This window comes from Aythya ferina, assembly GCF_964211825.1.
Source record: "Aythya ferina genome assembly, chromosome: 9".
Taxonomy (NCBI): domain Eukaryota; kingdom Metazoa; phylum Chordata; class Aves; order Anseriformes; family Anatidae; genus Aythya; species Aythya ferina.
The window spans coordinates 6956501-6984349 of NC_140305.1; the positions used below are offsets into that span (position 1 = coordinate 6956501).

General features: G+C 43.8%; 2 protein-coding genes across 3 annotated transcripts in view; one reads left to right on the plus strand and one right to left on the minus strand.

Annotated features, from left to right (window-relative positions):
• Window positions 1–888: 888 nt before the first annotated feature.
• MOGAT1 (monoacylglycerol O-acyltransferase 1) lies at window positions 889–23769 on the minus strand. 2 transcript variants are annotated; one of them, XM_084528849.1, is made up of 6 exons: window positions 23390–23769; window positions 13674–13852; window positions 13029–13230; window positions 10190–10364; window positions 6431–6630; window positions 889–4237 (listed from the first exon to the last, which is right to left on the minus strand). In XM_084528849.1, exons 1-6 carry the CDS (start codon window positions 23481–23483, stop codon window positions 4083–4085), a joined length of 1005 nt encoding a protein of 334 aa, XP_084384975.1. In that variant the 5' UTR covers window positions 23484–23769; the 3' UTR covers window positions 889–4082. The 2 variants fall into 2 exon arrangements, with proteins under 2 accessions (XP_084384975.1, XP_084384976.1); XM_084528850.1 differs by lacking the exon at window positions 889–4237 and adding an exon at window positions 4244–5365.
• Window positions 23770–23877: 108 nt separating this feature from the next.
• Window positions 23878–27849, plus strand: part of FARSB (phenylalanyl-tRNA synthetase subunit beta) — a 36375-nt gene continuing 32403 nt past the window's right edge. The window contains exons 1-6 of the mRNA XM_084528839.1: window positions 23878–23989; window positions 24387–24442; window positions 25605–25759; window positions 26339–26411; window positions 26891–27006; window positions 27455–27605. Coding sequence (XP_084384965.1) covers window positions 23932–23989; window positions 24387–24442; window positions 25605–25759; window positions 26339–26411; window positions 26891–27006; window positions 27455–27605 — 609 coding nt within the window. The 5' untranslated portion in view covers window positions 23878–23931. The remainder of the gene's footprint in view (window positions 23990–24386; window positions 24443–25604; window positions 25760–26338; window positions 26412–26890; window positions 27007–27454; window positions 27606–27849) is intronic.

Genomic DNA, 27849 nt, shown 5'->3' on the forward strand with positions numbered 1-27849 from the left:
TGATGTTGATGCATTGATAAACCGTGACATACCTCCCAATTACACACAGGTGTAATGAGACTACTTCAAAGCAATCCAAGGCCACTGCTTTTTATTCTTTATTCCCTTTATGGTATACAGAGATGCAAAGTGGGATCCTTCCATAAAGGAAGTATTAAAGCAGTAATAAAACATCCTCAGCCTTTCTCAGGCTTAGGAATTTATACTTGCCAGTGGAGCTGTTAGTATAAGCATTGTTTTTGTTTTTTATTTGTTTGTTTTTAACATAAAAACTAAAAGGCATCAGTTTTAAGGTGGTTGTTTTTCTTCTTCTTGATAGAAAAATGCTGTTTTTGTTGTTGTTGTTTTTAATTTTATTTATTTATTTTACTTCAAGTGGCTATCTAGTTCCCCAATTTCTAGAGTTAAGTGGAGCCTCTACAGGGTTTGTTCTTTCTGGGGTTCTGATACTAAGAGCTTGACTCTTCAATACAAGTTTAACCTAAAATTCAAACTTACGCTTAAACTCAGTTGAATTCAACTCTAAAAGCTCTATCCCCAGTTCTTCAGGGGAGTCATCCACCCTCCTGTGCTCTAGCTTGCCTGTTGCATCTCCCTGGCACTATTTCTGGCTGTGGATAGCTGCAGCTCACAGCCTTTCCCCTGCCATGGATCCCTTCTTCCTCAAGCTCTTTTGGACCATCAGCAGGAACCTGGCTTCAGGTGACTGCTCAGAAGACTGCAGCAAGCAATCCATCCAGTTTCACTGACCCCTTATTTAAGCACTGCCTTACAGCTCCTCAAATATGACCTCTTGAGTTCAGTCAGGCTCCCAGTGTCTGACAGATGAAGTGCAAATCCTGTATCGAATAGTAGTGACAAATATTTGAATTCCAGTCCACACAAGCATTCTTTGGTATAAACTTTTATTATCTTGCACCATCTTGCCACATCTATCATTGATACAACTGACATTCATATTTTTCTGGTGTCATGAAGAGTTACAAAGAGTGTAAAATATGCTTTGTAGTTCAGGAAGTAAAAAATCTTAAGGACTGCTGCTTAAAGACTTTTTGTGAATCAAATTTGGTAGAGATGTTCACTCACAAGGCAACAGGCAGGCATTGCCAGCTTGAGCACATCAGACAAAACAGTATTTCAATGGTAAACATGCAAAGCATCTATCTTTTTAATAGATGACTAGCTTCCCTGGGATTACCCATCTCATTAAAAGGCACTAAGAGTAACACACCACAGTGCAAGTCACAGTAAGCGTGGGCATCACAACAGATCTACAGTTTCCAGGTTGCTCTGAAGCAACCTGGTGTTCAATTTGGTGTTCAAATCCAAATAGTATTTGGATTTGTAAAATCCAAATTATTTTAGAAGACAGCATGCCTATTAGAGATTGATACTATATTTTAAAATCGGCCTAAACATGTAGAAAATTTAATAAAAGGTAGTTTGTAAGGACCATCACAGGCAATATGCAGTAGTTATAGAGAAGAAAAAATACTCATATTGCTCAAAGACTTCTTTTTTCCTCCATCTTCCCGTGTTACAAAGCATAACAAATACTAGTAGTCACAGCAACACAATCCCTACTTGTTCTAACTATGCCAGTTATGAATGATATTCAGAGCCCACAAATAATTTTCTCATGGAATTCAGAAGTAAGCCTATTTGCAGGGTACCCTCTGGACCAGGTATTGCCCCCAAATCAGTATCTTTATATTCCTTAGAATTTTTAGCTAAATTGATTTTATTACAATCACTTCCCATCCTCACCCCAATGCTAATGCTTTCAAATTTACATCCTGAGCTCCTATATCATTAAGGTATTAGGAAAAGAGCAGGTTGAAAATGAGAGGAAATATCTCACTAGAGCAGATGATTTAGGACGGAAGCCTGACACAGACTCCAAATTCTTCTTTCATGACTGTATCAGCACTCCTCACCAGGACAGACAGCAAAAAACAAAACCAAAGGAAATTTCACATAGCTGGCTAAGCCAAAATGGGTCAGTGATTATTTAGGGCTCATCACTACAGCACTCAGGATGCTGGAGGCCTCTTCCCAGGTAGCAGACCTGCCACATTTGACTTCCCTAGACATACGCCCTTCCAAGAGCTGAAACAGCCCTGATCTTAAATTCATGTTAAACATTCACACTCATAGTGCTTCCTCTTCTCAAGCTCTGCTCGTAACTCCCCTGTTTAGCCAATATTCTTTATTTTGTCTGCACACACAGCTCTTCAGAGATCTTATCCCAGGGAGAGAGGAACAAGGCAGGAAGAAGTGATACGTCTACACCACAGTGATCATCAGGCACCAAAAGCATTGGGAAGGCAACAGCAAGAATTCCAGCTCTCATCCTGGCTCCCAGAGAGACATCCATAGTCCTGAAGAAAGTGGGAACAGGATTCACTGGCTGGTCACCTCTGAATGACTGCTATATACCAGAAGGTATATATCGGCCCTCCTAAGGAAATCAATCTGCTGCTGGAGGGTTTCTGGAACTCCAGCCCAACACCCATCTGGTCTGTCTGGCAAGTATCTACACAGCTTTGGGGCTTTGGTTCATAAGGAATCCACTCTTCAGGAGTCAAAATATTTTGACCCTTTTCCTTGAAGACCTTCATTTTGCTATGATCTTTTCTTTACAAAGTTTTAACTTTTCCCAAAATTCCAACTGCGTTTCTCCTGAGGAGAATCAGATGTGTCCAATGTAGCTGTGCTTATGGTGCCAGCACCACCATTCCCAGAGCACACCTGTGCTGAGCAGACCCCACTGCAGATGCCCCATGCTGCCCAATGAGCAAAAACTGCTTAGAGCAAACCAAACACTTCAGTAAAACCAGGTCTGCAAAGTCCACACACAGATGAAAAGCATTTACAAATACAAGAATTTCATTTAAATATATATATTTATATTTATACTATAATTCTCTTTACAAATCATCTCAGAAACCTAGGCACTTTAATTGAAAAAGAGTTTGGCTAAGATGTTTTTTCTTCTTCTCTTAGATGGATATCCACATTTCAGATAAACCTCTCACATCTAGGCAGCTGGTTTGCACACCAAACATCCTCTTAACCTGCCGCACCCTACAGCTGTCCTCCCACTGCTTTGGCAATTACAGCTGTCACTCCAAGGCACTGCTTTCCACGTATTTCCCCACATCTATCAGTGAGGAAGAAGATATAAATCAAGTACACTTTCCTTGGTGAAATTTCAGAACTAGACTGAACAAATTGGGCTCCCCTTCCTTGTGTGGCAGTGCTTGGCATAGGATAACTTTTCATTTGCGTAAGAGGTGAAATTCATGATTCCCACACTAGCTTCGTTGGTGTACTTCCGTCCTGTGCCTGCCATCTTCTCTGAGACTAAAACTACCGAACAAAGCTGATTCATCTTACATACTGGACAGCTGTCCAAAAAAGTCACATTATTGAGTGCTTACCCCCACCCAGCACATATGTGCACAGAGTAACTCAACACTCTGTTCTTCCTGCAAACAGCGTTTGGTCTGCTCCATTGGTTGGACAAACTGCTTTTGCTGATATCCTGTTCAAGGCAGAAAACTCATTTATTCATGATTTCACATGCAAATGGCTCGTAATAGCCATCTACTGAAAATACACAACTTGGTTTGGAAGAGCAGCAGGGTTTTTTTTTTGACATTAAGAAGACAACTTGTGTTTGATACATGTTGGTTACAGTCCCAATGTCTAATGACAGACCTCTGTGGTATATACGCTTTTCCTGCTCTTGCTGTCATGCTGGGGCAATTTCCTCTGCTCAAGCTATGGTGAAGTACCATGGTAGTAAGAACATCAGTGTCGAGTCTCTCACTGGCATTTCTAGTACAGATGAACCTAAAAGGACAACTCAAAACAGCACTGGCTTCACGGCTTGCACCCTTAGGATGCTTTTTTTTGTTTTCATAAAATAAAGATCAATAAACTATTTAATAATCCCTTCCTAAAATTATTCCTTACACAAGGATAATTACAGATTGCAAAACACAGATTGCAAGAAAGAACTCTTTCAGCATACAGTAGTTTTTTCCATGAGATTTAGAATGACGGATTGTGGTTTACTACTCAAAGATAAGAGTTTTATGCTCAGGGATCCCATAATTTCCTTTGTGTTCTTCAAACAATTTTCGTAGTTCCTGTAGATATACCGCATGTAGCTGTTCAATCTCTTCAGTGGTGGGATTCAAGTTCCGTTTTACAGGGATGGGGCTTCCCACTGGAAGTCAAACACAACAGCAGGATTAGCTTCGTTGACATCTCTTTCTGAGTAAAGCTGCTCTCCCTTTGATGGCTCTGCCCAGCTCCCAGCAAGCTGGCAGAGTCACAGCACAGCTCTCTTGCTCTCAGGCCTCATCCTGCCTCTCACAAACCTAGGCCCTGGGTCTGTTTTTTCTCTCTCTGTTGTTCAAATTCAGATAAAAGAGTGAAGCCTACAAGCTCGCAAACACGTGAACACTGAGGGAAATGGAGATATTCTCCAATTTATACAAAATGGGCATCACTGCACCTGCGCCAGAAATTTCATCTGCTACCTCAGCTTAGGGAGACGTAGCACTTGAAACCCCCAAACCCTGTGAGGTGTCTCTGAACCGTAAGTTGCTCACAAATATCCTTCCAACCTGAACATTCCCCACACGAGACACTGTGCGAAGCCTGCTATCACGCTTCTTCACCTGGAGTCAGGTCTGGAGGGAACATGAGGTAAGCCCACATAAGTCCAGAGGGCAGCCTCCTCCACAAAATGCTTTAGTTGAAAAAACTCCAATTTGCTGACAGAGACTTCCCACAATCTCACGTTGTTCACTCACTACAATTTTTGACAGCTGCTCTTCTTTCACTGAAGTAAATGGAGGCACTGAGAGCATAATAGACTTGACAAAGATTGCAGAGGAAGTAATCTTTAAATCTTCTTTTAACTTCCTTCTAGAAAAACAGAGAGTTAAAAGCACTCTCCAGGAGCTTTTTCAAAAGCACCTGAAAATCCCTTTCAACACATATCGCCACTTCAAATTGGGTGGTGTTGATTAACGGGAAGGAAAGTGCAGCCAGAGCCACTCTGCATACTCCTGCTGCAGGCTCAGCTGCCAAGAGCTCTCAGGGCCTACACGGGTGTGATCCCGGCCCTGGCTGGAGCAGGACTTTGATGGGGGGGGGGAATCACTGCACGTCAGACGCAGAAGATCTTGGAGCTTGACTGGAAACATCAAACCACGCCCCAAGCCTTTCTGCAGAAGTCTGTTCCGGGAGCAGAGAATTTCTTGTGGAATTAGAAATTACACAGATCTTCCTCGGATTCGGTTTTAAGCAAAATGCTCAAATCAATACTCTAGAGCTGATTCTGTTTCTGAAAAGCAGTAATAATTCACAGGAAAAGCAAAGTTACTTCACTTGTGAAGCCCTAAACATGCACACTTCAGGGACTTCAGGGACCTTGCTTTTACTGAATTGTCTTTCTTTGCTTTAGGGACAACAGCTTCTGAGCTAGTGTCTGCTCCAGGAGGAGGACACTCAGCTACCTGGCCACATGAACACAGCTAACCGGCTTGGGTGGAGGTCAGTACAACTCTGCAACTTTCAGTAGGTGAGCTAACACTTTTAAGCCTGCTTTGAGCCATACCACAACTCCCCCCACGAATGCAGGGAGATGATAATAAATAGTTTCCAAACATGAGGAAACAGAGACACCAAAGGTAAAGGATTTCACGAGATCGTACAAGTTCTGTTGCAAGAAAAATCTCTTCCAAACTGCCTGTCAACGTGGCATGCGTGTTCTTAATTAAACATAGATCTTTCCATAGCAAGGAAAAAAAAAAAAAAGGGGGGGAGGCGGAAGGAAACACCACAGGGAGCTGAAGGCCTCCGTCCCTGCCAGTCCCAGTGAGCATCAGCTCAGAACAACACCAGCTCCTTCCAGCAGCCTTGCTCCAGAGTGCAGCTGCAGTGGCTGTGCAATACCAGGAACATCCCACGGCTGCTTCACTGCAGGGCTAAGAAATGAAGATGCTGGGCATCTTACAAAATAACTGTGGCACCCAGAATCCACAGCACTGGCTGCAGAGCTGTGCCAGCCCTCTGGTATGGGCTGGACAACTCCTTTGGTTTCCTTGAGGACTGCTGCAGCTATAAGCCTGGGAATAACTATGAATGAACAATACTATTTGTTCTGGGACAGAAAGGGAAAAGGGAGAAAGGATTTCCTCCTTTGACATGGGGGAGGAGAGGAATTAAAAATAAAATAAAATAAAAATATATATATATATGCAAAGGTTTATTTTAAACCTCACGTACTTGTTTTAGCTGCACAGTAGCCAGATATTTCTTAGATTTATAAATTTATACAGATATTAGGAGAACATCTATGCATTTTTAAATATTTTCAAAAGCATTAGAAAAGGCAAAAGGAACTTACCAACAGTGTGAATAGGTTGCCTGAAAGGTATTAAGCCAAAACTGTATTGAAATACTCCTCTAGCATGAAACAATGGTAAAGCAAAGCCCATTATCTTTTGCAGTTTCTCCTGTATGTTTCTGAGCCATGAACCTTTGGGGTTTGCAACTTGCTTGAATAGCTCATTTTCGCCAAAGGAAAACACTGGGACCAAATGAGCCCTGTAAAGCAACACAATGAACAGTGAGGATCCCACACCAGCCAGCACTTGCACTGTGGTTCACATCAGCAGTGTGGAAACTTTCCCTATAACCAGCACAGAAATCTTCAGCAGCTCTAGTATGTATCAGTAGCAGGTATTCAGTTCTTTTGATAGGGAGCTGCTTTTTGGCTGTGTAGGGTTTTTGGGTTTGTTTCAAAAAAAAAAAAAAAAAAAAAAAAAAGTCATTCACAACAAGTAGCATTGAGTATTTGGACAGTATTTAGCTGTTTGCTACCCATTACAACCTTTTATGATCATTCATAATAATAAAAAATGAATAATTGTATGCATCATAATTATGATCAAATCCACCACTATTTCAGCAAGTCCACCCTTGTTCCACTGTATTCTCTCCTTTGGCAAGGAAAGAAGCCTCATTGCTAACCTTATAATGCTCCCAGCTGGGTGGTGTCAGAAACAGATCTTAGCCTTCCTCTGCCTTTTGACTAGAATAATGCAGGCACTTGATTTCAGCACAAAAAGCATGATAAAAAACAGACATCCATACAAACACGAGTACAATGCCAAACTCCCCCACTGTCCAACTCCCAGTGAAATCCTACTTCCTCCAGACTTCTTCGAAAACTAGCCTTGATCTATTTTTATCAGAGGTCAAATCATACTCACAGAAATTATATTAACTCATTCTGGCTCCTTCACAGCCTAATGAATTTTCATTCTGTTCATGAACTGGCTGGGAGGAAGGGCACTGACTAGCTCCTGGACAAACAAACAACTTAGGCAGATGGAATCAGTGCAGTTATCTCCAACAGGCAAAAGCATCACTATATTTAAAGCCTCAACTGCAGTATGTTTTAGATAAATTCTGAGCTTGATCAAACAGTATTCTACACAGTTTAAGCTTAAAAACAAAAATAAAGCAACAACAACAACAGAAAACCCTACCAGAGCAATCCCAAGCAGTCTCTGAAGGATACTGAGAGGTTTTATTTGCTTTACTGAAGCCTTAGTTTCATTCATTCCATTCAGCTTACACTATCCTTCAGAAAACACTGTAAAATAGTAGCATTGCCATAATATTGTTGAGATGAGTGATCACAAAGCTCTGAATGCCTGAGGAGGATACATTTAGGACAGAGCTGTCTGGAAAGTACTGTGGACAACTAAAACTCTCCTGTATGGACAAAACAACTGCTTCTATAGTTTCTCAAGCGTGAAGATTCCCAAATACTGTCATTCCCACTCACGACCCTGAATGGTGTCTGCTCAGGGGGTGGTTTCTCATACAACATATCACCCAGCCACCTGTAAAGAAAATATTGGAAAGCCTGGTACATAATGTGCTGTGTAAATACTCCATTTTTTTACTACTACGTTAAGACAAACAGGAAAATCTGGTGGTGCAATAGCACCCCAAGACTGTGAGATTTCTTCTAATCTGGATGGTAAAGACTTTTGCAAGACACTATGTAGGAGGTTGTGACAGAGAAATAAGTAACTTCTGATTGTGAAACTAAGGATAAGTTAGCTGATTCATCACTTCTTTCATATCTTTAGAATTTCTTCACTTCATATCAGATATCTGTATTACCTTGGACCAAAATGTCTTCCAGAAGTGCAGAGGACTTCAGCTTTCATACTTAAGAGCAAATTTGATGAGCTCCCAGATGAGGAATGAGAACTTTTCTGTACTGGCAGTGTAAAAGCCAGGGCCAGGGAGCACAGGACTCCTGGTCTATGCACTGCCCTTTCCTCTCCTGGTATTTGATGCTGTGGATCACAAGCACCAGAAAGATACGTAGACACTTACAGCATGTGTTCTTTTCACCCTCCTCACGCTGCAGACCTCCCTTGCCCTTTCATTTCCACAAGTTGGAAGTTCATTTCAGATTTTGTTAGTTGTTAGAAACAAATGATAAAAGCAGAAGCATCTACTGGATGCCTTTGGCACAGGATCTCAGGCCTGCCTACAGTGCTGCAGGAGCTGTAGCTGCTGGAGTCTCATCATGTCCTATCATCATACAGTCCAAAACCAGAACAGAGATACAGAAATGAAGTCAGGTGTCCTACAGTTCACACAGAGGCTGTTTGTCTAGAAGGTGCTCAGACCCAGAATAACTCGTAGTCTAGTGGTTAGGATGATCATGTGTGAGGTGTAGGTCAGTCAGTCAGGTAGGGCATTATTTCCAGACACTAGGCCTTTCTTTAAGAGGAGAACCATGACTTGAAGTACTGAACTTAACACAGAACAGTGTTCATTATTGTGTTTTGTAAGTGCCCTGAGAGTGTTGTCATGTGTTGGGGATGCTCTTGAAATCAAGGCCTCGAATGGCACAGGAGTACCTAGTTTCTCAATCCAAATCAGTTTAGATGAGAGATAAATACCAGCCTTTGTGAACTGACAGATCAGGCATGCTCAAAAAAAAAAAAAAAAAAAAAAAAAAGGACTTAAATAATCCTCCAAACATTATGGTAATAAATAAAAACTTCTCATGAATTTAGTAGCAATTGAACAGAGATTAGTACCTTTGTGCGTCTTTGATCAAAGTCCCAATTTAAATACACTAGTGATGTTTCTGGGTACAAATTCCACTAAAACGTTACTTTACCAGGGTACAGCTCTTTTCTGAAAATCCTAGTGACATATATAGAAAAAACCTTCTTGGAATATTCTGACACATGACAGTTTCTAGAAGAAATTTACCTTAGCATCCTTTGTGAAAGCAGAACTCTTCTCAGAGCCCACCTTTTTTCTTCTAATTAGTAGTTTAAAAAATGTTACAGATCTGTCTAGGATTAATATTGTTTTCTTATCGTTTTGCATGTCGATGTATAATCCTGGGAGCTTACCAGACAGCTTAGCGGGAATAAGTCATTGGTTCGAATACTTCCAGTAGTTCAGCATAAACAACAGCTCACGCTGTATAAAGCATTCAAAAGATATTAATGCTCTCTCTGCTTAGTTACATACTGATAGATGTTGGATAGTAAAAAGTAAACTAGTTTTTCTTGAGATTCATTACAAATTTCCCCAAAACATACTTTTGTAAACAACAATCTACAAAATCAAAAAAGTCTTCAGAATAAAGGTGAAAAGAAATCTTCCTGGAATACATTTTACAACGATTTAATAAAACAGGGTCTAGCTTTCTAAATTTTTTTGGCTTAGAGTGGTAAGAAAATTCTGTCTTATTATAACTTCAATTTACATAAGAGAAAACAACGTCTGCATCGGTCAGCAATAAAAGCCAAGGTTTACTAATATTGTTTCGCAATTCTCACTTTTTGCTACTGCAATATAGAACAACTAAAACAGATCACCAAGATATGCTAATAACTCCACCTACTGCTCATAAATTATGAAAGACAAAAAGGATTTTTCGACACCCAGATTGGATCGAGGTGTACAGACTAGCTCTTACATCAGATATCTGCACGTTCATACACAAATAGCTCTTTCAAATTCTAATTCTGAGTGTACTACACATAATTTGTACTATATTTAAGACTCTGTATTCAAAGCGTGCTTACTGGGACAGGCCAGATGGGAAACCTACCCATGTTTCAAGGCCATTTTAATAAAGCCTTTCCTGTTGAGGACGTTCAAAGTCAAACTTCCAGGATGTGCATTCAGGGATTCCTCGGCTCCTCCGATGACAATGATGGACGCGTGGCCACCTCCTTCATTATTCAGCACGTACGAGACGCTCTCCTTGGAGGCTGAAACCATCCCTTTAGGAGCAAACATTCCGAGAGTCACTCACAGATGCTTCACTTACAAGTACAGTGGAATATATAAAATATTTTTAAATGATGTCTAAATGATGTTTCTAAACAGTTACAGCACAACTGAGTTGAAAGATTTGGGTTCAACACCCTCACTATGCGACAGATTAGGTCTTAGTTAAGTCCTTTAATTTCACACCAACGAGCTAAAATGCTGCTTGCCTACCACAGAAGTTTGAGATCTTTAGGAAGAGCCAGTTTTGTCTCGGCTGGCTGGCTGCTCAACTCCGCCTCTGCTTCTATGTCTGAGAACAGCACAGCTCAACCGCAGCAGGTTGTGCTGAAGCAGAGGCAAAAGCCATAAAGCACAGAGGGTTTAAACACAGCAGTGTCCAAAGAGGCAGGAAAGGCCCCGCTGCACGATTCCCAGTGGCTGCATCAGCTTATTCTCTAGTAACCAGGACCTGTCACTCACATTTATTTAGGCTAATCTCTTTAGGCTAGAATAGCTTCCTGGTGCTCCTGCCAATGCTACTACTTCTAATCAGAGGCACACTGATGTAGGAGTCTGTAGCATCGACTCAGACCTTGCTCTGAGCTTGCTATTCTGAGAAGCGTCCTTCCTAACAGGAACAGCCGACCCCTCCAGAGCAACTTCGTGCCTAAGTCCTATTTAAAAGGCTCACACTGGTACCACTCACCCAGAAGCCATGTTTAGTTATATTGTGTTGAATTAATATATTCTAAATGACAATCTAGAAATCAAATCTAGGTTGTTGTGGGTTTTTTTGTTTGTTTGTTTGTTTTTCATTTTGTGTGTTTTTTGGTTGGTTGGTTGTTGGTTGTTTTGTTGTTGTTGCAGTGTTTCGGGTTTGTTTTTGTGTTGTTGTTTTTACAGGGCTGGTATCCAACTGTGCCCTTCTGGATGCTGAGGGAAGGATTCACCTCCTTTTTTCCTATTGCAGACATTACAAAATGGATTATGAACATGTCACAACAAAGACAATGACTGTGATCTGGTTTTGAGAGCTGGCCACCAAGAGAAATAGCTGGATCTCGGGGCAAGTTCAGAGAACTCAGTAAAAAGCTATTTCCATTTGCCATATACTCCTTGACAGTCACTGCTGCTCTGAAGAAGGCAGCTGACCCAGGACACGAATCCTGTGAGTGATGCTCGTTCACCACTCAGCATGCATTTTCCCTGGAAGAGAAAGCGAGAGGCACTGTCCTTCCCCAGGACCAACTCCTCTCCTTGCTGAAGTGGAGGCAGGGGACGGCTCCCCGCTCTCCCTTGCACAGCAGCTTGGGTAATGCTGTGACTGCTCTTCCCAAGGACAACTGGCAGACTTCAGACACAGGGAGCAAAAGATCCCCTTTGGTATAATACAGGTTATGAGTCAAATTATAAAACACTGGTTTATCAGCTGCACGCTGGTGAAAAACAAGCTCAGATGCTGACTATTCTTTAGCATGATTTTTACTGCAGTTATTTCTTAGCACATAAATGCTTTTTTCTACAGGTCAAGATGCAAAAAGAGGTAAACTGACCTCCAGGCTAGGCAATGTTCAAATTTGTCATCTTGCAACATTACTAATCCCTTAACCTTGCAAGCCTCAGAAAAACTCTGACAACAACATCTGCACTGAAAGGCGCTTCTGGTATGCTGAAGTGCACGTGGATTTGCAATTCCGGTATCAATCCGGGCACCCTTGGCATGCTTCCACACAGGGAGCAGATAAATAGTTTGTCTGAAATCACACTGTCCATGTTGCAGGGAGGACTGAAAGCTAGATCTGTCTCCCAAACCTACTCTTGTCCTGCAGACCGTACTTACTCAAATGCTGTAGTTTAATGAATTTAAGTAAAATAACTCCTGTATTAAACCACTGTAGAGGAACACTAGTCCTGATTCGCTTATATTTTTCTATTCCCCAAACTCTATTACTTATTATTTGTATCTTTTATTACTGCAGTACCAATAACAAACATGACCCTTTTATATACAACAGGTGCTGGAGGCTCCGTTCCCCTTCGCTGTGGGGCCAGGGAAAGTCAGCAGATGAAATCAGTTCAGCCACAGGCTCCTTAGCTCCTGTTCCTGCTCCCCTTGCTCCCCTTCTTGCCACATCTAGAAGTATTAGGCAAAATTTTGCGGTAATACTCTAATGACCAGCAATTACTTGACCTTATCTGTTTAACTCAGATGGTGTTGTAAAGGGTAGAAATACGGTGTTTGACCATAACATTTCAGATTTAATAACCATCATTAACACCCAACAAAATCAAACTATTAATAGACCTTATTCTCTGAGCAGTCTTGCAAGAAGAACAACTACTGTGAGCTGTTCCTGCTGTAAAGCTCTTCCTTGCACCCGACCCACCTGCATTGCATATGCCACATACGATGCAACAGAGCAACTCAGACTTCCAGTAGGATTGATTATAAATATTGATACATGATACAGTTTAGCAAAATTAATAAAACCTTTCAAAATTACTTTGCAACAACAGTTCATCGCATAACAGTTAGTGCCAGCACTCTAAATTCAGCGCTGATCATTTGAAGTGAAATAACTTGTAGGTACAGCTTGTGGGTACAGGAGAAGACCTTACATTTGAAGCAGAAGCTACAATGTGGAGAACAGCTGAGACACTCTGATTTTACCTACCAGCACTCATTATGTATTCTCTGAAGAAGGGACAGCCGAACCAGATGGGCATAATATGCAGATACGGAGTAAGCCCAGGAAATAAATTTTTGAAACTTGGGCCCGTGCAAAAGTTTCCAAAGGCTCCAGCTACCAGGACCCCATGAGGGTGAAAGCCAAGTAAGTAGTTGTGATTGGGATTCAAATCTGAAGTTTTTATAAGCTGAAAAAGAGAGATGGTGGAAGACGTTTTAATATTCATTTCACAGGGGTTCTCAAAAACAACACGTGGAAATTGCAGGTCGACAGGATACAGAACCAATGACAATTCATTTCTTTCTTCCAAGCACTTTACTGGTCTGTTTTAGTGCTGAATGAAGTTTAAATAGATAAATCTCCAAAAATTATCTCTGAAGCATTTACTGTGCTGAGGCACTGTCTTGTGTCCCAACAGTCCAAGCAGAAATCCTACCCCTGTTCCCCCTCCCCTGCCCCTTTCTGCTTTCTGATGCTAAATCTCAGGTTTCCCATGTTTTAAAAAGATCTTAAATGGCGTAACCATTATAATCACACCACAGATGAGTCCTAGACATTAGTCCATGTTCACAGCTATTCAAACTGTCTCTGTTCAAATGTTTACAGTTCAGTGAGAAACCTTTTACTCACTTGAATGGGGAAGTATTCCCTGAAGTACTTCCAGACAGTCCAGCTCCTGACCCACTGGGACCGTCTGCCCCCAGCGCATGGCGTTTCCCAGTCGAGGTAGAGCCACACGAGGTACAGAACAGCAAGGAACCAGAAGTTGCCCAAAATCAAGATCACAAAGAATCCACAGCAAAACTGTGCTGCAAAAGGAAAGAGGTAAAAAAAAAAAAAAAAAAAAAAAGATATCACAACTAGCAGTAATCACGACTGTCTTTTTTAAGATCTCGAATTCCCAGCCCTCACATTGTTACCAGGGATGCTACTGAAAACGTACACAAATTGAAGTTGGCTTGTTCCACCTTGTGTGAATGTTGTTTCACTGAGGCAATTACCTCCAAGGATGCATCACCTCAGCCTGTATTTCTTACTCTGCATAACTGGGGGAATCAGCCTAAGATGATGCTTGATTTTTTAATAGAACAAAAGCACGAGCTGAGAACCAGCACAGCTGTCTTCTCCCCATGGTGAGGATGAACACTGACATTTGGGAGGTAACATCTGGATTACCTAGGACAGACTAAAAGGAGGCAGCAAGAGCTAACAAAGATGTGATGCTCCCATGAACAAGAAGATGGGAGGAGGGGTTTGAAAGGAGAGGGCTGCAACAAGATCTCTTTTCTAATAGGAATGCTGCTGGGCAATCACTTTCCCTTTCTGCTTCTTAGTTTCTCTACCTATCTAGTAGGGCTGGTACTTCTACTCCCTGCAGAAAGTGCTCTGCGGCTGACGAAGATGTGCTAGACAAGACCAAAACATCACGAGGTTTCATTTCAGTCTGGACACGTCACTGCAATCAGAAACTCACCATTTCTGTGGGAGCACAGTACCAATTTTAAGCCCTGCTACTTTCAGACACAGGTTAATGAGGACTGTAGCATCCTCCTACAATATCCACGTGCAGGCAGTGCATTATGCACAGTTCAAAAAGACAGGAAAAAAAAATTATTACACGGAACGCGTTACTTTGGGGCTCAAACCTGAAATTCAGGGAGACTCCCTATGGAGACATTAACTTTTGTAGGATTTGCAGAATTTTGCACTCTTGCAGCAAATTAGGCAGCTATAAGCAGTGAGGTAAAGCCAGTGCCTAGGTGCACGCTGCTCCCTGCCCTGCAGCACACCCGACCAGCCTGCTTCCTCTGGCTTCTTGTGAGCAGAACGCATCAGGTCATGGATCAGAGTACAGCTGCAGATGCTGAATTCCAGGGAGCCTGGGCTTTGGCATCCTATATTTATAGGACAGCAAGCAAAACAGGACCCAGTCCTCACTGGCAGAGCCGCAGAACAGAGGCATTATTCTGAGGCATTTTACACGGCAGATTTTTAAGAACTGCTTTGTATGTCCCACGTTTGACTGGCTTTCATGAGGGCAATATCCGGGTATGTCCTAAAAGGTGAAACACGTTGGGCCAGGCACCTCAGTGAGGAGAGAGGGGTGAAACCTTGGAAGAATTACATCAGGCAATAATTTGACTAACACAGTGTTAACCTTGGCAGAAACAAAAACTTTGAAACAGGCAGATGAACCAACACTAAAAACCAGTTGTCCTAGTTCAGGTCAGCTTCATTAAAGATTTTCTCTAGCAGCACTTTTGGGAGCTGAAAACTCTCAGCAGATTCCCTCAAGCAGGTTTTGAGCTGCTGGAATCAGAGCCTAACTATGCACACTCATGTATTTCTTCCAACGTGTGTACTTAGGTTTTTCTGAACTTCTCCCAGCCTATCCCTGCTCCTAGCCCGGCTGTGCCTGCAGCACAGACCAGGAGATATCGTTGTGAGGTAGCTGAGCAGCAGACAAAGCAGGAAAAGCTGCCCGTTAGACTGTGTAGGAGAGGAATGAATGAAAATGCCCATTTCTGGCAGGAATCAGCAGAATACGGAATTGCATTTGCTCAAAGGAAAGAAGGGAACAACCCTAAGTCAAAACAGGATCAAACACCACTGTCTGAAGGACACTCCGTGCTTCGGTACAGTCAGTACAGAAGCCCACTGCCTCCTGCTTAAACAGGCAAACCTGGTCTCACACAAAGAAACACCTCAGCAAAAGCTCTAGAAGAATACCACGGCTCACTGAGACCCACAGACCTTCAAAGTCAATGTGGAAAACTCCCCCAGACTGCAAGTGAGCTCTGGGGAACACCTGTAACAGAGGACAAGCGACGTGGGTGAAGGAGGACACTCACCTCTGCTCCCGAGGGAGGACTCCCTGGGTACCCCACGCCGGCAACACTTCAAAATAGGGAACAGGAGCATTTGGAGGAAAAGTCATTATCTGTTCTTTAAAAAAATGAATCCTGAAACTACAGAAATTCGCAGCAATGATAATCTGGACAAGATGACAAGGTTCATGCACTAAGCTGGAATAAGCACGAGAAGTTTTGTAACTGCCATAAGTCAATGAGCTTCAAGTTCTCACGAGCTGGTGAGCATTTGTATTTCTGAGCCTTCCTTTCAGAAGACTTTTGGCTCCGTGCAGAATCCCATGGCTTTTAAGTATCTGTTACCTAGCCAAACAGCTGAAAGGGGCTTTGGATCAAAGCATCCTTGCTGAGAGAGCTAATTAAATCAGCAGTGAGAAGTGCAAGATAGCACTGTTCAGTGCTGTGCAGGCAAACACGCGTGGAGATCAGCACGCTTGCTGCTTTGCTTTAGCAAGGACAGAGCCAACGTTACGGGGTGCACCTAAGGGGCAGGAGTGCAGTGTGCTCCCTGCACCTCCTGGGAGAAGCTCGGCGTGCTGTAGGACAAAACCCAATTATTACTGCGCTCACACTGAGACATGCAAAGCAAATTCCTTGTACGGCACCTCATCATCATCTCAGTGCATTTACTCATAGCAAGGTGAGCTGAGCACCGGTGACTCAAAACCAACGTGCCTATAAACACAAAACCAGTGTCCTCTCCTTCAGAGAAGGCATTGAGCAGATAAATGGCAGCCGCTTTACCTTTTTATTTTATTTACCTTTTATTTATAAAAGGTATATTTACCTTTTATTTACCTTTATTTTATAAACAAACTCTAGGCAGAAGTTAAATGACTTGGAATTTGTCACTTCTTTGTATCCTCCTGAGATGCATTTCCAGTATAATTTTTTCTCTCGAACCTGGATTAATACCAGTAGTGTTAGGTGGCAGCACCAGCAGCTGTCCTGCCCAAGGATGCTCAAACACCTGGGCACCAAGCCTAAGCTCACCCACGGGCAGAAAGCCTCCCATTGCCCTCAGAGCAGTCACAGACCACGTCCAGCCGGTGCAGGCAGATCCTCAGTGGCCAGGGTGCTGGTCTCCATCCAACCCACACTACAGGCTCCCCAGAGCAGCGGAGTAACAAGCGACTTCAGTCCATTTGCTTCCCAAAGCAAGCCGCTCACACCTCTGGATTGCTCGACAGCTCAGGTCTGAACCACGCTGCAGATCCTGCTGGAACAACGGCACACGGGTGCCCTTAGCAAAGCTTTCTGGAACCACATCGTGCTGCCACGGCTTAAATCGGTTGGAGGCTTTCAGAGCTGACTGATTTGAAGCTTATCCCACAAAGCATGAGATAAGCAGGACATCTTTATGCCACTGGCATTCCCGTGAATACACATGTAGAGATGGGATTTGTAATATTGCTGCTCCTTTGGGCTTGGAGCGCACGTGCACACAAATACATAAAGCATGCCAGGGGAAGAGAGCAAGCTGAAAATCTTGTGTCTTGCTTCTATGGCTGCAGGGGAAAAATGAAAGATGGCATATTCCTTAACAAGCACAGGGACGTACCTAGGGCAGAGCAGAGCTTTCCTCAGCCTTATTCTTCGCAGCAGCAATGCTTATGAGCTGGCTGCTTGAGGAACAGAACATTGGGGGGAAAGCAGAGAGCTGCACAGTGATGATTTAGTCCCTAATGAGCATTTTTTCCTCTCTAGTATCTCGCAAGGTAACAGTGGTAAGTTGATTTTGGCATTACAAACTAGTTCTGCCTGCTAGTGACTTCTTTCATTAGAGAAAACAAAACCAAAAAATGAACAAACAAAAAACCCACCAACCTTAGCTTCTGGAAATACTTTCTGAGCTATGTACAGATGGTAAAGCAAGGGGTAGAAACTCAAATGAAGTTATGCATACAGCAAATTAACTCCAACAGTCGCACCCAAGGAAGACTTAACAGGAGGCAGTCTGCAAAGACAGAGTAGTGCTCTGCAGCTTTTACCCTCAAAGTCCTTAAAATATGGAGTATGTAACGCTACTACCACCCTGTTTAGATGCTACTAGTCTGCACAATTCCACCTACAAGCATGTTTCCACCAGAAGCACAGGAACTTGCTGCCTCTTTCTACCTGTGGCAGACTCCCAGATAAAAAAATATTACCGCAGCAAAAATAAGGGGGAACTTATTTAAACTAAAATTGTCAAAATCCATGTGAATTTGGTAGCCATCTGCAGGACTGAGGTGGTAAGGAGGTGAGCGTGTGTTGAATGTGTACCCGTCCCTTCTCGGCATATCAGTCCCAGTCACGAAGATATTTCAGCATTCCTACCAAGTGAGCTGTGTTTCAACACTACTGCGATAACAAATACAAACCCTCGGATGCCAAGGTTTGGAGGCTGGTTTGAGGGCTTGTTTACTCGGGAATTTGGTTGCCGTTCCCAAGGAAGCAGACCTTGCAGCGATAAATACTGATAAGCAAGAGATACGGAGCATTAGGCACTACTGACTGTTAGATAGAGCGGCCTGGATATGGCAAATCCCTGAGTTACTGATTACCAAATCCTGAGACAGCATGCCAAATAATGTGTTAGTCCACGTATTTCCTAGGTCTTTTACTCCTCCTCAGGCATTCAGTACTAGTTATGCTCACATACATGATGCCACAGTAGGTGGTCCTCATGCCTGACACAGCACAGCCGTTTTTCTGCACTTACATCCCCGCAGACACGGCTAAATTCCCTCCCTGAGAGGCAGGCAGCAGTGCTAGCGTTCCTAGAAATACCAGTCAGGCATCAGCAGGTACCCTGTTATGCCCTGGGATCACACACCAATCCCTGCCTGAGGGCCAGCAGTGCTCGTCAGGGAGAGATGAGCACAGAGAGGCGTGAAACCAAGTAGCAATATCAGCCAGCGTGCCAGGAAGGGCTCCGAGTGCTGCAAGTTTAAAAAATAAAAATAAAATAATGAGATAGTGGCTTTAGTTAGCCAGCTACAGCTGACAAATCAAACCAGCACCAGATAACAAAACATCAAGACATGTTTGGGGAAAAGGATTTATTTTTTTTCCCCCGCTTTAGCACATCCCACTGCACACCTGCTTTCTCACCACTGAAGTCACCTATCATTACAGCAGCAATATCTCACTCTGTGGCAAGTGTTTCATCACCTCTGTTATTTTGGGGAAGCTGGACCCACAACTCAAAGTTGTCTCCAGCCAAATTCAGTGTTTCATCCTACCTGCTGCATGCACAGAAGTTTAATCACTAGAAAACAGGATGCACATTAATATACACCAGTGCCTTTAGCATATTATTTTGTGGCTTCATGCATACTAAAGTATAGCTTCTGTTCTGTATTGATTTTCTATTATTAAGTATTTTGCAAATAAACACAGGGGTACACATGCAGCAGTCACTTCCTAGATCCCCAGTAAGGACAAGACCAGCCCCACCACTGCTGGACGGAGAAAACAAGCCTTGAAAGAGGTCCCATGCTTCCCGACCACCTCCTCACCTCAGAACAAGACCCCAGTCCCCTTGGCTGACAAGGTTAAAAACCCTCTCTCCCCCATCTCTGTAAAATAGCTTTATTGGGTCCAATTGCCATTTGATTTATGCAGATCACAGAGCGTGAACAACAAAAGGTACAGCACCTGCACAGCAGCACCGTAAGCGAATCTCACTGCATGAAAGGAGCACCTCGACCTACCTGCTGCTGCCCGGGCGCTGAGCACCTCCCGAAACAAAGCAACCCTCACGCACAGCCTGGCAGCGCTCAGGCACACGGCTCGCCTGCACACCTCGTGTCTGTACCACGGGTAAAGGGCTGCTCGCTTACTCTGCAAGAGGAAGAAAACCTGCACCGGTTCCTAGCGGGAGGACATCAGGTGTTCTACTAACCCTAGTGAAAAGTGCTCAGTCAGGAACCTTAAGGAAAGGATTTCCAAGCTTAAAAACAAAGATCTCGCACTGAACGCCAGTGACACCTGTTGCATTCATGGCCCGTCACAGTTGCTTTTGGGAATGGGGTGGAAGATTGGAATGATGCAACCTCTGCTCTTGCCCCTGGTCGTCTCAGCAGCACTTGTGGGCTTGCAGGTCTCCTTTCTCCAGGTGACCTTCTGCCTGGGGTTTGGCTGCACAACAGCACAGGCAGACACCAGCGTGCAGCATCAGGCGCTGCAGGAGCTCGGCACGGCGCCAGACCTGCCCTGGGACTGTCAGTCCCTTGGCAAGCCGATGAACATCCAGTGACAGTAATTAGACAGAAAAATGCATTTATCAAAGCCGCAGCTTGCAGCTTTTTTTTCCAAAATAGGTACTCTGAAATTGCAACACTTCGCATACTTGCTGTTTCAGCAGTGAAACCCTTATGACTTGAAATTATGCTCGAGTCTGAAGCTTTTTTGGATTTCTGCTTAACACAGCAAGAAACAGCAGTTTTAGTGTTCCTTGTTTTTCAGTTTTGATAGCTTTAGTTTCCCAGACTCCAGGCTGGCAGTTTTCTTTTAAAAGCAACAAGCCCATTTGAGACACTTTTCTCTTTCATGGAACTTCACCTAAACTATTTTAGCCTGTTGCACTTCCACATGGCAGTTTCAGGCAGCACAGTGCAGGAAATCATTAGATTAGCTGCTAGACATCACTTACAGTATTTTAGAGGTCATTTTTGCCTCTGGACTCATGCTCCTGGATAACCAACAGAAGACCCACTGCTACAATAAAAACTCGTCTTTTCTGCTTGAGGAGAAGTGTTGGCAGCTTACAGTAACAGCGCAGGAAAGCATGGGAACTTACACCCTGAATTTTAAGGAGGTTCCTTTTGTATCTAATGAAATGCTCTGTACATCTATGCGGCTTTCTGGAGGCAGAGGCAGGTTTGTTCTGCCTACGCTCTAAAGCAGAAGTACCGTGTTTGTAGCGCAGGCCAGTAAGCAGTGCAAAGGAGCAGAACTTAACCAGTTGCTCGCTGACTGACCAGCGCTTTCTCCAAGTGGTGATAAGCAACTGCAAGCTGAGGTTTGCCGTCTGAGGTAGCTATCGCGTGCATGTACTTTGGCCAAACTGTGCAAAGCCTTTAGCCACACAAGCAGGAAGGCATTCTCAAACATCAGCTCCATGCTCTAAGAAAACCATGCAGCATTGCAACCAAGGTGCCAGGGAGAACAAGGTGCAAATGCCACCACAATGTACTTTTTACTTTAAATTTAGCTACTTTAAAGCCTCTCTTAGCCAGGAAGAGAAAAACAATGCTGGATTTCCAGAGTCTTCTATCCAAGTCACATCACGGATTCAAAGTTACAACAGACTCACATCCCCCTTACAGCTTAGTCTGCACAACAAACCACGTTTTCCCATGCCACCTACCAGATTTAAAGGATGTCATTACCTGCTTCAGCTTCTGTCTTTCCAGGCACTAATTTTTAGAGTTCTCTTACTTCATCATTCATCCTACTAGGCTATTTTATTCAGCTGTGGCACCTCACCACATCCTCAATGGACAACTTTATGGACTAAGCCAGTACCCTATTTATTCGTTGCTCTAAACAGAAACACTGTATGATACCTGTAACACAAATCACTGGTTATCATCTGGTGTTACCGACTGATTTTTATATAAGAATCACTGAATCTGCAGAAAAGTCTTGCTTGGTATAAACTAGTTCCAGCTGCATTAGAAAAAATAATGATAACACCCACCCAAACACCACCAACCCCCCTTGACCTTCCCCATGAATTCACACAGTATTTCACTTGTGCCTGGGTATCGCCTGCACGATCTGAAGAGTCACTTTTGAATCCAAGAGCTTAAACAAACACTCTTTCCATGTCTGTTAGCTCAGCAGACACAAAAGGGTAAAGGACATCTACGCATAACTGCAATCCATGACACTAGGAACCAACATCTTTTTCAGTTCTTACAGTTACTAAAGCCAACCGACTGATTTTTCCTGGATCCACATGGAATTTTTTAACCAGACCATTCTGACTGACCTGTAACTGCAAGGATGCACACACAAAATGACAAAGTCACCCCAGAAAGCTCTAAAAATAAATGAAAGCAGATTATTATTAGCATTAATTTGTCCTCTGTGGGGGCATTTGCCAACAGATTTTTTCATGGTTGTGTGTACTCACTGTATTCAGCTTAAGCAGCTGTGAGACCCCCTCCTTGCTGACTTTCCTTGACACTTATTCCTCCCAGGCAGCACCAGCTGCAGCAGACAGCTGCCTACTCCCCCCAAACTGCAGCAAGGGGGGATTCTCTGCTGCCCACTCCAAGGAAGCACAGAGGGATGGGGCTTCCCATATTCCTCAAGGAGGTGGCAGCATTGTCACCACATATGCTAGGATAAAAATTGTTTCCTTCCACTGCCGCTCGTATCCACTGCATTATTTAGACTGGAATAATGAGATGCGTCGAGATTTAACTCAATAACAGAGAATAAAAACCACGGGCTATTTACAGGGCAGCCACAAACATAAACAGTTTATAGTCCAACCCCATATAATTTAGAGGTAACATAAACCAGCCAAACGCTCGGGATAAGCCTGTGAAGATGCTCCATATCCCCCGTGCTTCCCCCACATACATAAATGACCTGGGTACGGCCACATAACCCAACAGTCATCTGAAGCACATCAGAGCAGCACCTGAATGACAATGGATTTCCAAGCTGTGCAAGGCAGATACGCACACTCTTTTTCTCCTTGTAACCCTAAAGCACAGGTTTCTGTCAGGTGTTCCAGCGCTGGCAGCAGGGCACAGGCAGGCGGTCACCGCATCCCTCGGGTCAGGGCATCCCACACAGCTCTCCCTCCAACCTGTAGGGTCGGGGACCTGGTCCCAGGGGACCGAGGGCCAGCTTCCCTCCTCCAGCGGCTCATTTCAGCAAGTTCCCGACACCTACCTGTAGGCTTTGCTGTTACGATTAGATGTTTAGCGATAAGAGCCTGTTAAGATATTAGGAAAGTTCGCTACAGAAGAACAATCAGTGGAACGAGTTTACTAAGAAAAATTGTTAGGAAAGCTTTCTTAAAGTACGTTTTGCATTAGTTTACAGAAGCGGTCGCACTACTGGCTCTCAGTTCACTGCCAACCTTTATTCAAACTCACCACCCATTTAAACAAAAAGTTTATTGAACTACGGTACACGGAGTTATTAGACAGGATCAGCGTGAGCAGCGTTAGTGGTGTAGCAGTCTTTATGGTGACGATCATTAAAAATTTCTCTCAGAAACCCAGTGGGCAGCCCGCGGAGGTGCTGTCACTAGCATTTCAGGAAGGTATTTCTAAAGGATTCCATGGGAAGAAGGAGACCCAGAGGAGGAAAAGCATCCAGAGCCCCCTGCCAGGAGAAGACCCCGAGCCCAGGAGCAGCCCCGCAGCAGCCCGATGCCCGGGGCTCGGGGAACAGAAGGAAACCCCCTCCTCTCCTCTCCTGTCCCCTTTCTCCTGGGGCATGGCGGGGGAGGCAGGCTGTTACCCAGCAGCAGGAACGAGAAGATCCACTGCAGCACCGCGACCGTCTGGATCCTCCGCTCCAGGGGGACGCTGACGGGGGCGAAGCGCAGCGCCATGCCGGGCGCCAGCACCGCGCCGCCACCTGCCCTCACGGCAACGGCCCGGGCGCGGCTCCGGCGGGCGGGGACCGGGACGGGGACGGGGACGGGAACGGGGAGGCGGCTCCGGGCACGGCTGGGCTCAGGGCACGGCTCCGGGGACGGCTCCGGGCACAGCCCCACACCCGCAGCTCCCCCTCAGCCGAGCCCCGCTGCCACCCCGCGGTGCCCTCGCAGCCTCACACGGTGGCAGCGCCCAGCGTGGTGTTTATAACCCGCCACACACACACACACACACACACACACACACACAGACCTCCCCTCGCCCCCCCAGGCAGGCAGACGAGGCAATTAGCGAGCTCATCCCTTTATTCCCAACACCCCCGCCCCGTCCTTCCCGGCGCCCCGGCAGGCGGCAGCGCTGAGGCGAGCGGGCGCGCAGGCGCGGGGCGGGCCGGGTGCCGCCATGCCGACCGTCAGCGTGCGGCGCGAGCTGCTCTTCCAGGCGCTGGGCCGCAGCTACAGTGAGTGCGGGCACCGGGCACCGGGCGGGGGGCAGCGCGGGGCCGGCACCGGCACCGGCACCGAGCGGGGGAGCCCGGCCCCGAGCGGGGGTCCCCGCGTGTGAGAGGCCGGGCCGGCACTCGGGGCTGGGCCCTGACACGCGGAGCCCCTCGCAGTGACTGCGGCAGTAACGCCTCAGGGAACGCGGAGTCCTAAGGAAACTGCTGCGCGGGCGCTGGCAAACTGCTTCACGTGGTTTTCACCCCCCCCCCCCCCTTTTCAAAATTGTTTGAAATTATCAAAATAAACGCCACAAAATTTAGTTTTAGGGTTCCGAGCTCTGCTTGTAAACCAAAACCCACTCTTTTTTTTTTTTTTTTTTTTTTTTTCTCCTGCCCCCCCCCCCCCCCCCCCCAGCTGATGAAGAATTTGATGAGCTTTGCTTTGAGTTTGGCCTGGAGCTCGATGACGTGGTAAGTCCTGGTTTTGTTACCTGATGGAGCAGAATGACAGCAGGTATACGTGGTAAGAGCCTGCGCTGCACATTGCCACCGGCTTCTCCAGTATAGTGCTGGACAAGGCCCTCACCGTGCGCCAGAGAAAACATCGAGTCAAGGTCTGGAGGGAACCGTGCCCGTGGGGCTGTGCTGAAAAAGTGATGCAGACAGGACTTCAGCGTCCCCTTTATCCTGTGCGATCCCTCAGCAGTACTGCAGCGAGCTTTTCCACCTGAAACCTTCTCATATATCTGTGTAGCACAGTCCAGAGTATGTAACGCAGACCTTTAGGGTCTTGTATAAAATACTCCTGTAACAGAGCGTATTGACACAAGTGGTTTAAATCTGAAAAGGAGACCCCAAAGTTGCTGTTTTAGGGGGCAGGAGGCCCCCATGTGGCATAGTGCTACAGTTTGTAAAAGTTGGCAATCTCTGTTGACAAAAAATTTGTTTAATTCAGCAGCATAAATAAGGCCACAAGGAAAATATGGCAAATATTAAACATATTTGCAAGATCTTATTGGCTGTGTTTTGTATGCATTTTTGTGTGCAATACCACAAGAATGTTTCCCCTGGACATTCTGTTTCCTGAGTTGTAACTCACTCACATTTCAAGTTTTGAACTAGATTCTGTACTTGTGAAAGTTTGCTGACCCTCTTGCTTGTATCAACATAAATCTTGTTCCAGTAGAACTCATTCTGGTTTTGCTTTTTGAATTAAATTAACTGCTTTTTTAATTAGGTTTTCCAAAAGACATCTAAACCCTATATGTCATGTTGTATTTCAGAATAGAATTGATAACACCAATCTTTCCTGATCTGTAGCTGTAAATAAGGTCCCAGTTCTCTACTGGGATCTGCTAGCTTGCAGACTTGTACTTATATTTCTGTTTAAACAATTCAAATTCTAAGAGTGTTTTTTTTTTTCTGTTGATATGTTACATTACGATCTTTACATATGAGAAAGATATTGATTTTACATTATTTTTGATACTTGGCATGTATACTTGCTGTATAAATCCAAATTATACTTTTAAACTTTTACTTAATAGTTTTTCCTTTTACATTATCTCACTATCATTGTGCTGTCAATGTCAAGATATTTCAGGTTAAAAACATTTTTTTTGCTTAATTTCAGACATCTGAGAAAGACATTATAAGTAAAGAAAAGGGTGAAAGAAAGGCAGAGGGTGCATCTGACACTGTTCTCTATAAAATTGATGTTCCTGCCAATCGATATGATCTTCTTTGCCTCGAAGGGTTGGTCCGAGGACTGCAGGTCTTTAAAGAAAGGTAACAGAGTTGTGAGATTTTTGTGTGTTTTGTTACTTGTTTGAATACGCGTCCATTTCTGGTCAATAACATTGCTACTTGACTGGAGAGGGCAGTCTGAGGCATAGATCAGCTGGATTTGTCAGATGTCCATATGCGTCCCTGTTGTTCCTCCGGAGAGGGCCTGTTACATACTTCTGAGAGACTAGACCAGAATCTTGTTACATTTTGGATCTGTTCTACAACTTTTTCAACTGCTGCTCCAGCTGATACTCATCCTCTGTAAACAACGACTGCAGAGGCACTTTGTTGTGCTCCTCTATAATACGTACTGATACAAATTATTTATTTCACTTTTCTGCTATGACTTTATCTTCACTAAGGCATCCTTTCTATTTTAGTTATCTGTTTACTATTCAATAGAAAACTTAATGTTTAAGCAGCGTAAATAAAATCTACGTGCCCAAATCCCAACATCTAAAACCAGAACAGTTGCTAACAAAGTTTTCTACATATAGTTGTTGCCACATTTCTAAAGTTTCCTGCATTTTACAAATATTCTGTTTGTCAGCTATAGACTTGCTTCTATTTTTATTCTAGGATAAATCTCCCTAGGTATGAAAAGATAATACCAGCTAAAGGTGAAGGTCAGAAGCTGATTATCACTGAAGAGGTAAAAGTGTTTACTGCACTGTGGTGTATTGAACGTTTCTCAACCAGAAAGATAGCTATGAAATTGATTATAGGGACCGATTTTATAGCAGCAGTGAGACTGGAAATCTTATTTACAGAACAAGAGCTAAAGAAATTTAAATATTTCTACTCAGTTTGATTTGTTTTTAGGGAAGGGGGGTGGGGAGGAACAGACATTTTTCTGGGTGAATTTAGTAGCTAGTAGCAGGTCAAATCAAAGTTTCAGGTAGTTGGATAGCGTTTCCCTTCTGGGCTATTACAGGGTACATTGAAAACCTCATTGCCTCTACCAGACTTGGAGTTGTTTTGTTATTTTTTTTTCCCTTGGATTTCTAATGTATTTTCATGATTTTTCATTTTGATTACTACTTTATAAAAGAGGATTTTATGAAGGAAAGGGCACATTTCATCAGTTTAAGTTTTGTATATTGCGTACTTGAAATTTATAATCTGTTGCAGACTGCCAAAGTCCGTCCTCATGCTGTAGCTGCAGTTCTTCGTAACATAACTTTTACCAAAGAACGCTATGACAGTTTCATTGACCTCCAAGAAAAGCTACACCAAAATATTTGCAGGTTAGTGCTTAAATGTAAAGTAGCATATAGTGTTTGTGTATGATTTGGTCACATTAAGATTTCACAGGCCTGTTGGGGAGAAGCATTATATTTATATTTGTGCTAAGGAAAATCTTTTATAACAGCTCTCTTGATCCTTCTCATTTCCTTCCCTGTTTCTGCCTGTTCTCAATACAGGCATAAATAGCTGCTACATTTTCTGCAACAGTTGAGGAAAAATCCTTTTGCAGTAGTCCTCTTGGATTTGCCTTTGAGTGTTGCGTGGGTTGTTAACGTTTGTATCTCATAAGTAGCATACAGACTGAAATTAATTTCTAGGCTTCTCAACACTGCCCATCTGCTTTTTCAGTAAGATCTATGAACATACGGGAATATTGAGCATCATAACACGATCTCAAATGAACTCCAGCTATTACTAGTAAAGTCATTATTTGCCTCCTTTCTCTAGGAGAAGAGCATTAGTAGCAATAGGTACCCATGACTTGGACACCATTGCTGGTCCATTTACTTATACGGCTAAAGCACCTTCTGAAATTAAATTCAAGCCCTTGAACCAATCGCAGGAGTACACAGCTCCACAAATGATGGATCTGTACAGGGTAAGTGTCATTTTTCAGAGCTGATGTGCTAAAGGCAGGAAGCTAAGTTTCCAAGAATTTGCATCTTGTATACCCCTGGCATTAAGGGTTGTTCTAACAAGAAAAACCCAGCCATCTTCTGTATCTTCAGCCAATGAACGTTCCACATTTTGGTTACTCAAGAGAAATGCATGGTAATACTTAAATTATGTTGCCCATGAAAGATACATCACGTTGTTTGATGTCTAAACATAACTCTTAAAAT

Coding starts and splice junctions, on each gene's coding strand:
- MOGAT1 (XM_084528849.1), bottom strand. CDS start 23,483: ATGGCGCTGCGCTTCGCCCCCGTCAGCGTCCCCCTGGAGCGGAGGATC. Junction 13,853..23,389: donor CTTCTCGTTCCTGCTGCTGG/GTAACAGCCTGC, acceptor TTCCTTTTGCAG/CACAGTTTTGCTGTGGATTC. Junction 13,231..13,673: donor GGGAATACTTCCCCATTCAA/GTGAGTAAAAGG, acceptor TCTCTTTTTCAG/CTTATAAAAACTTCAGATTT.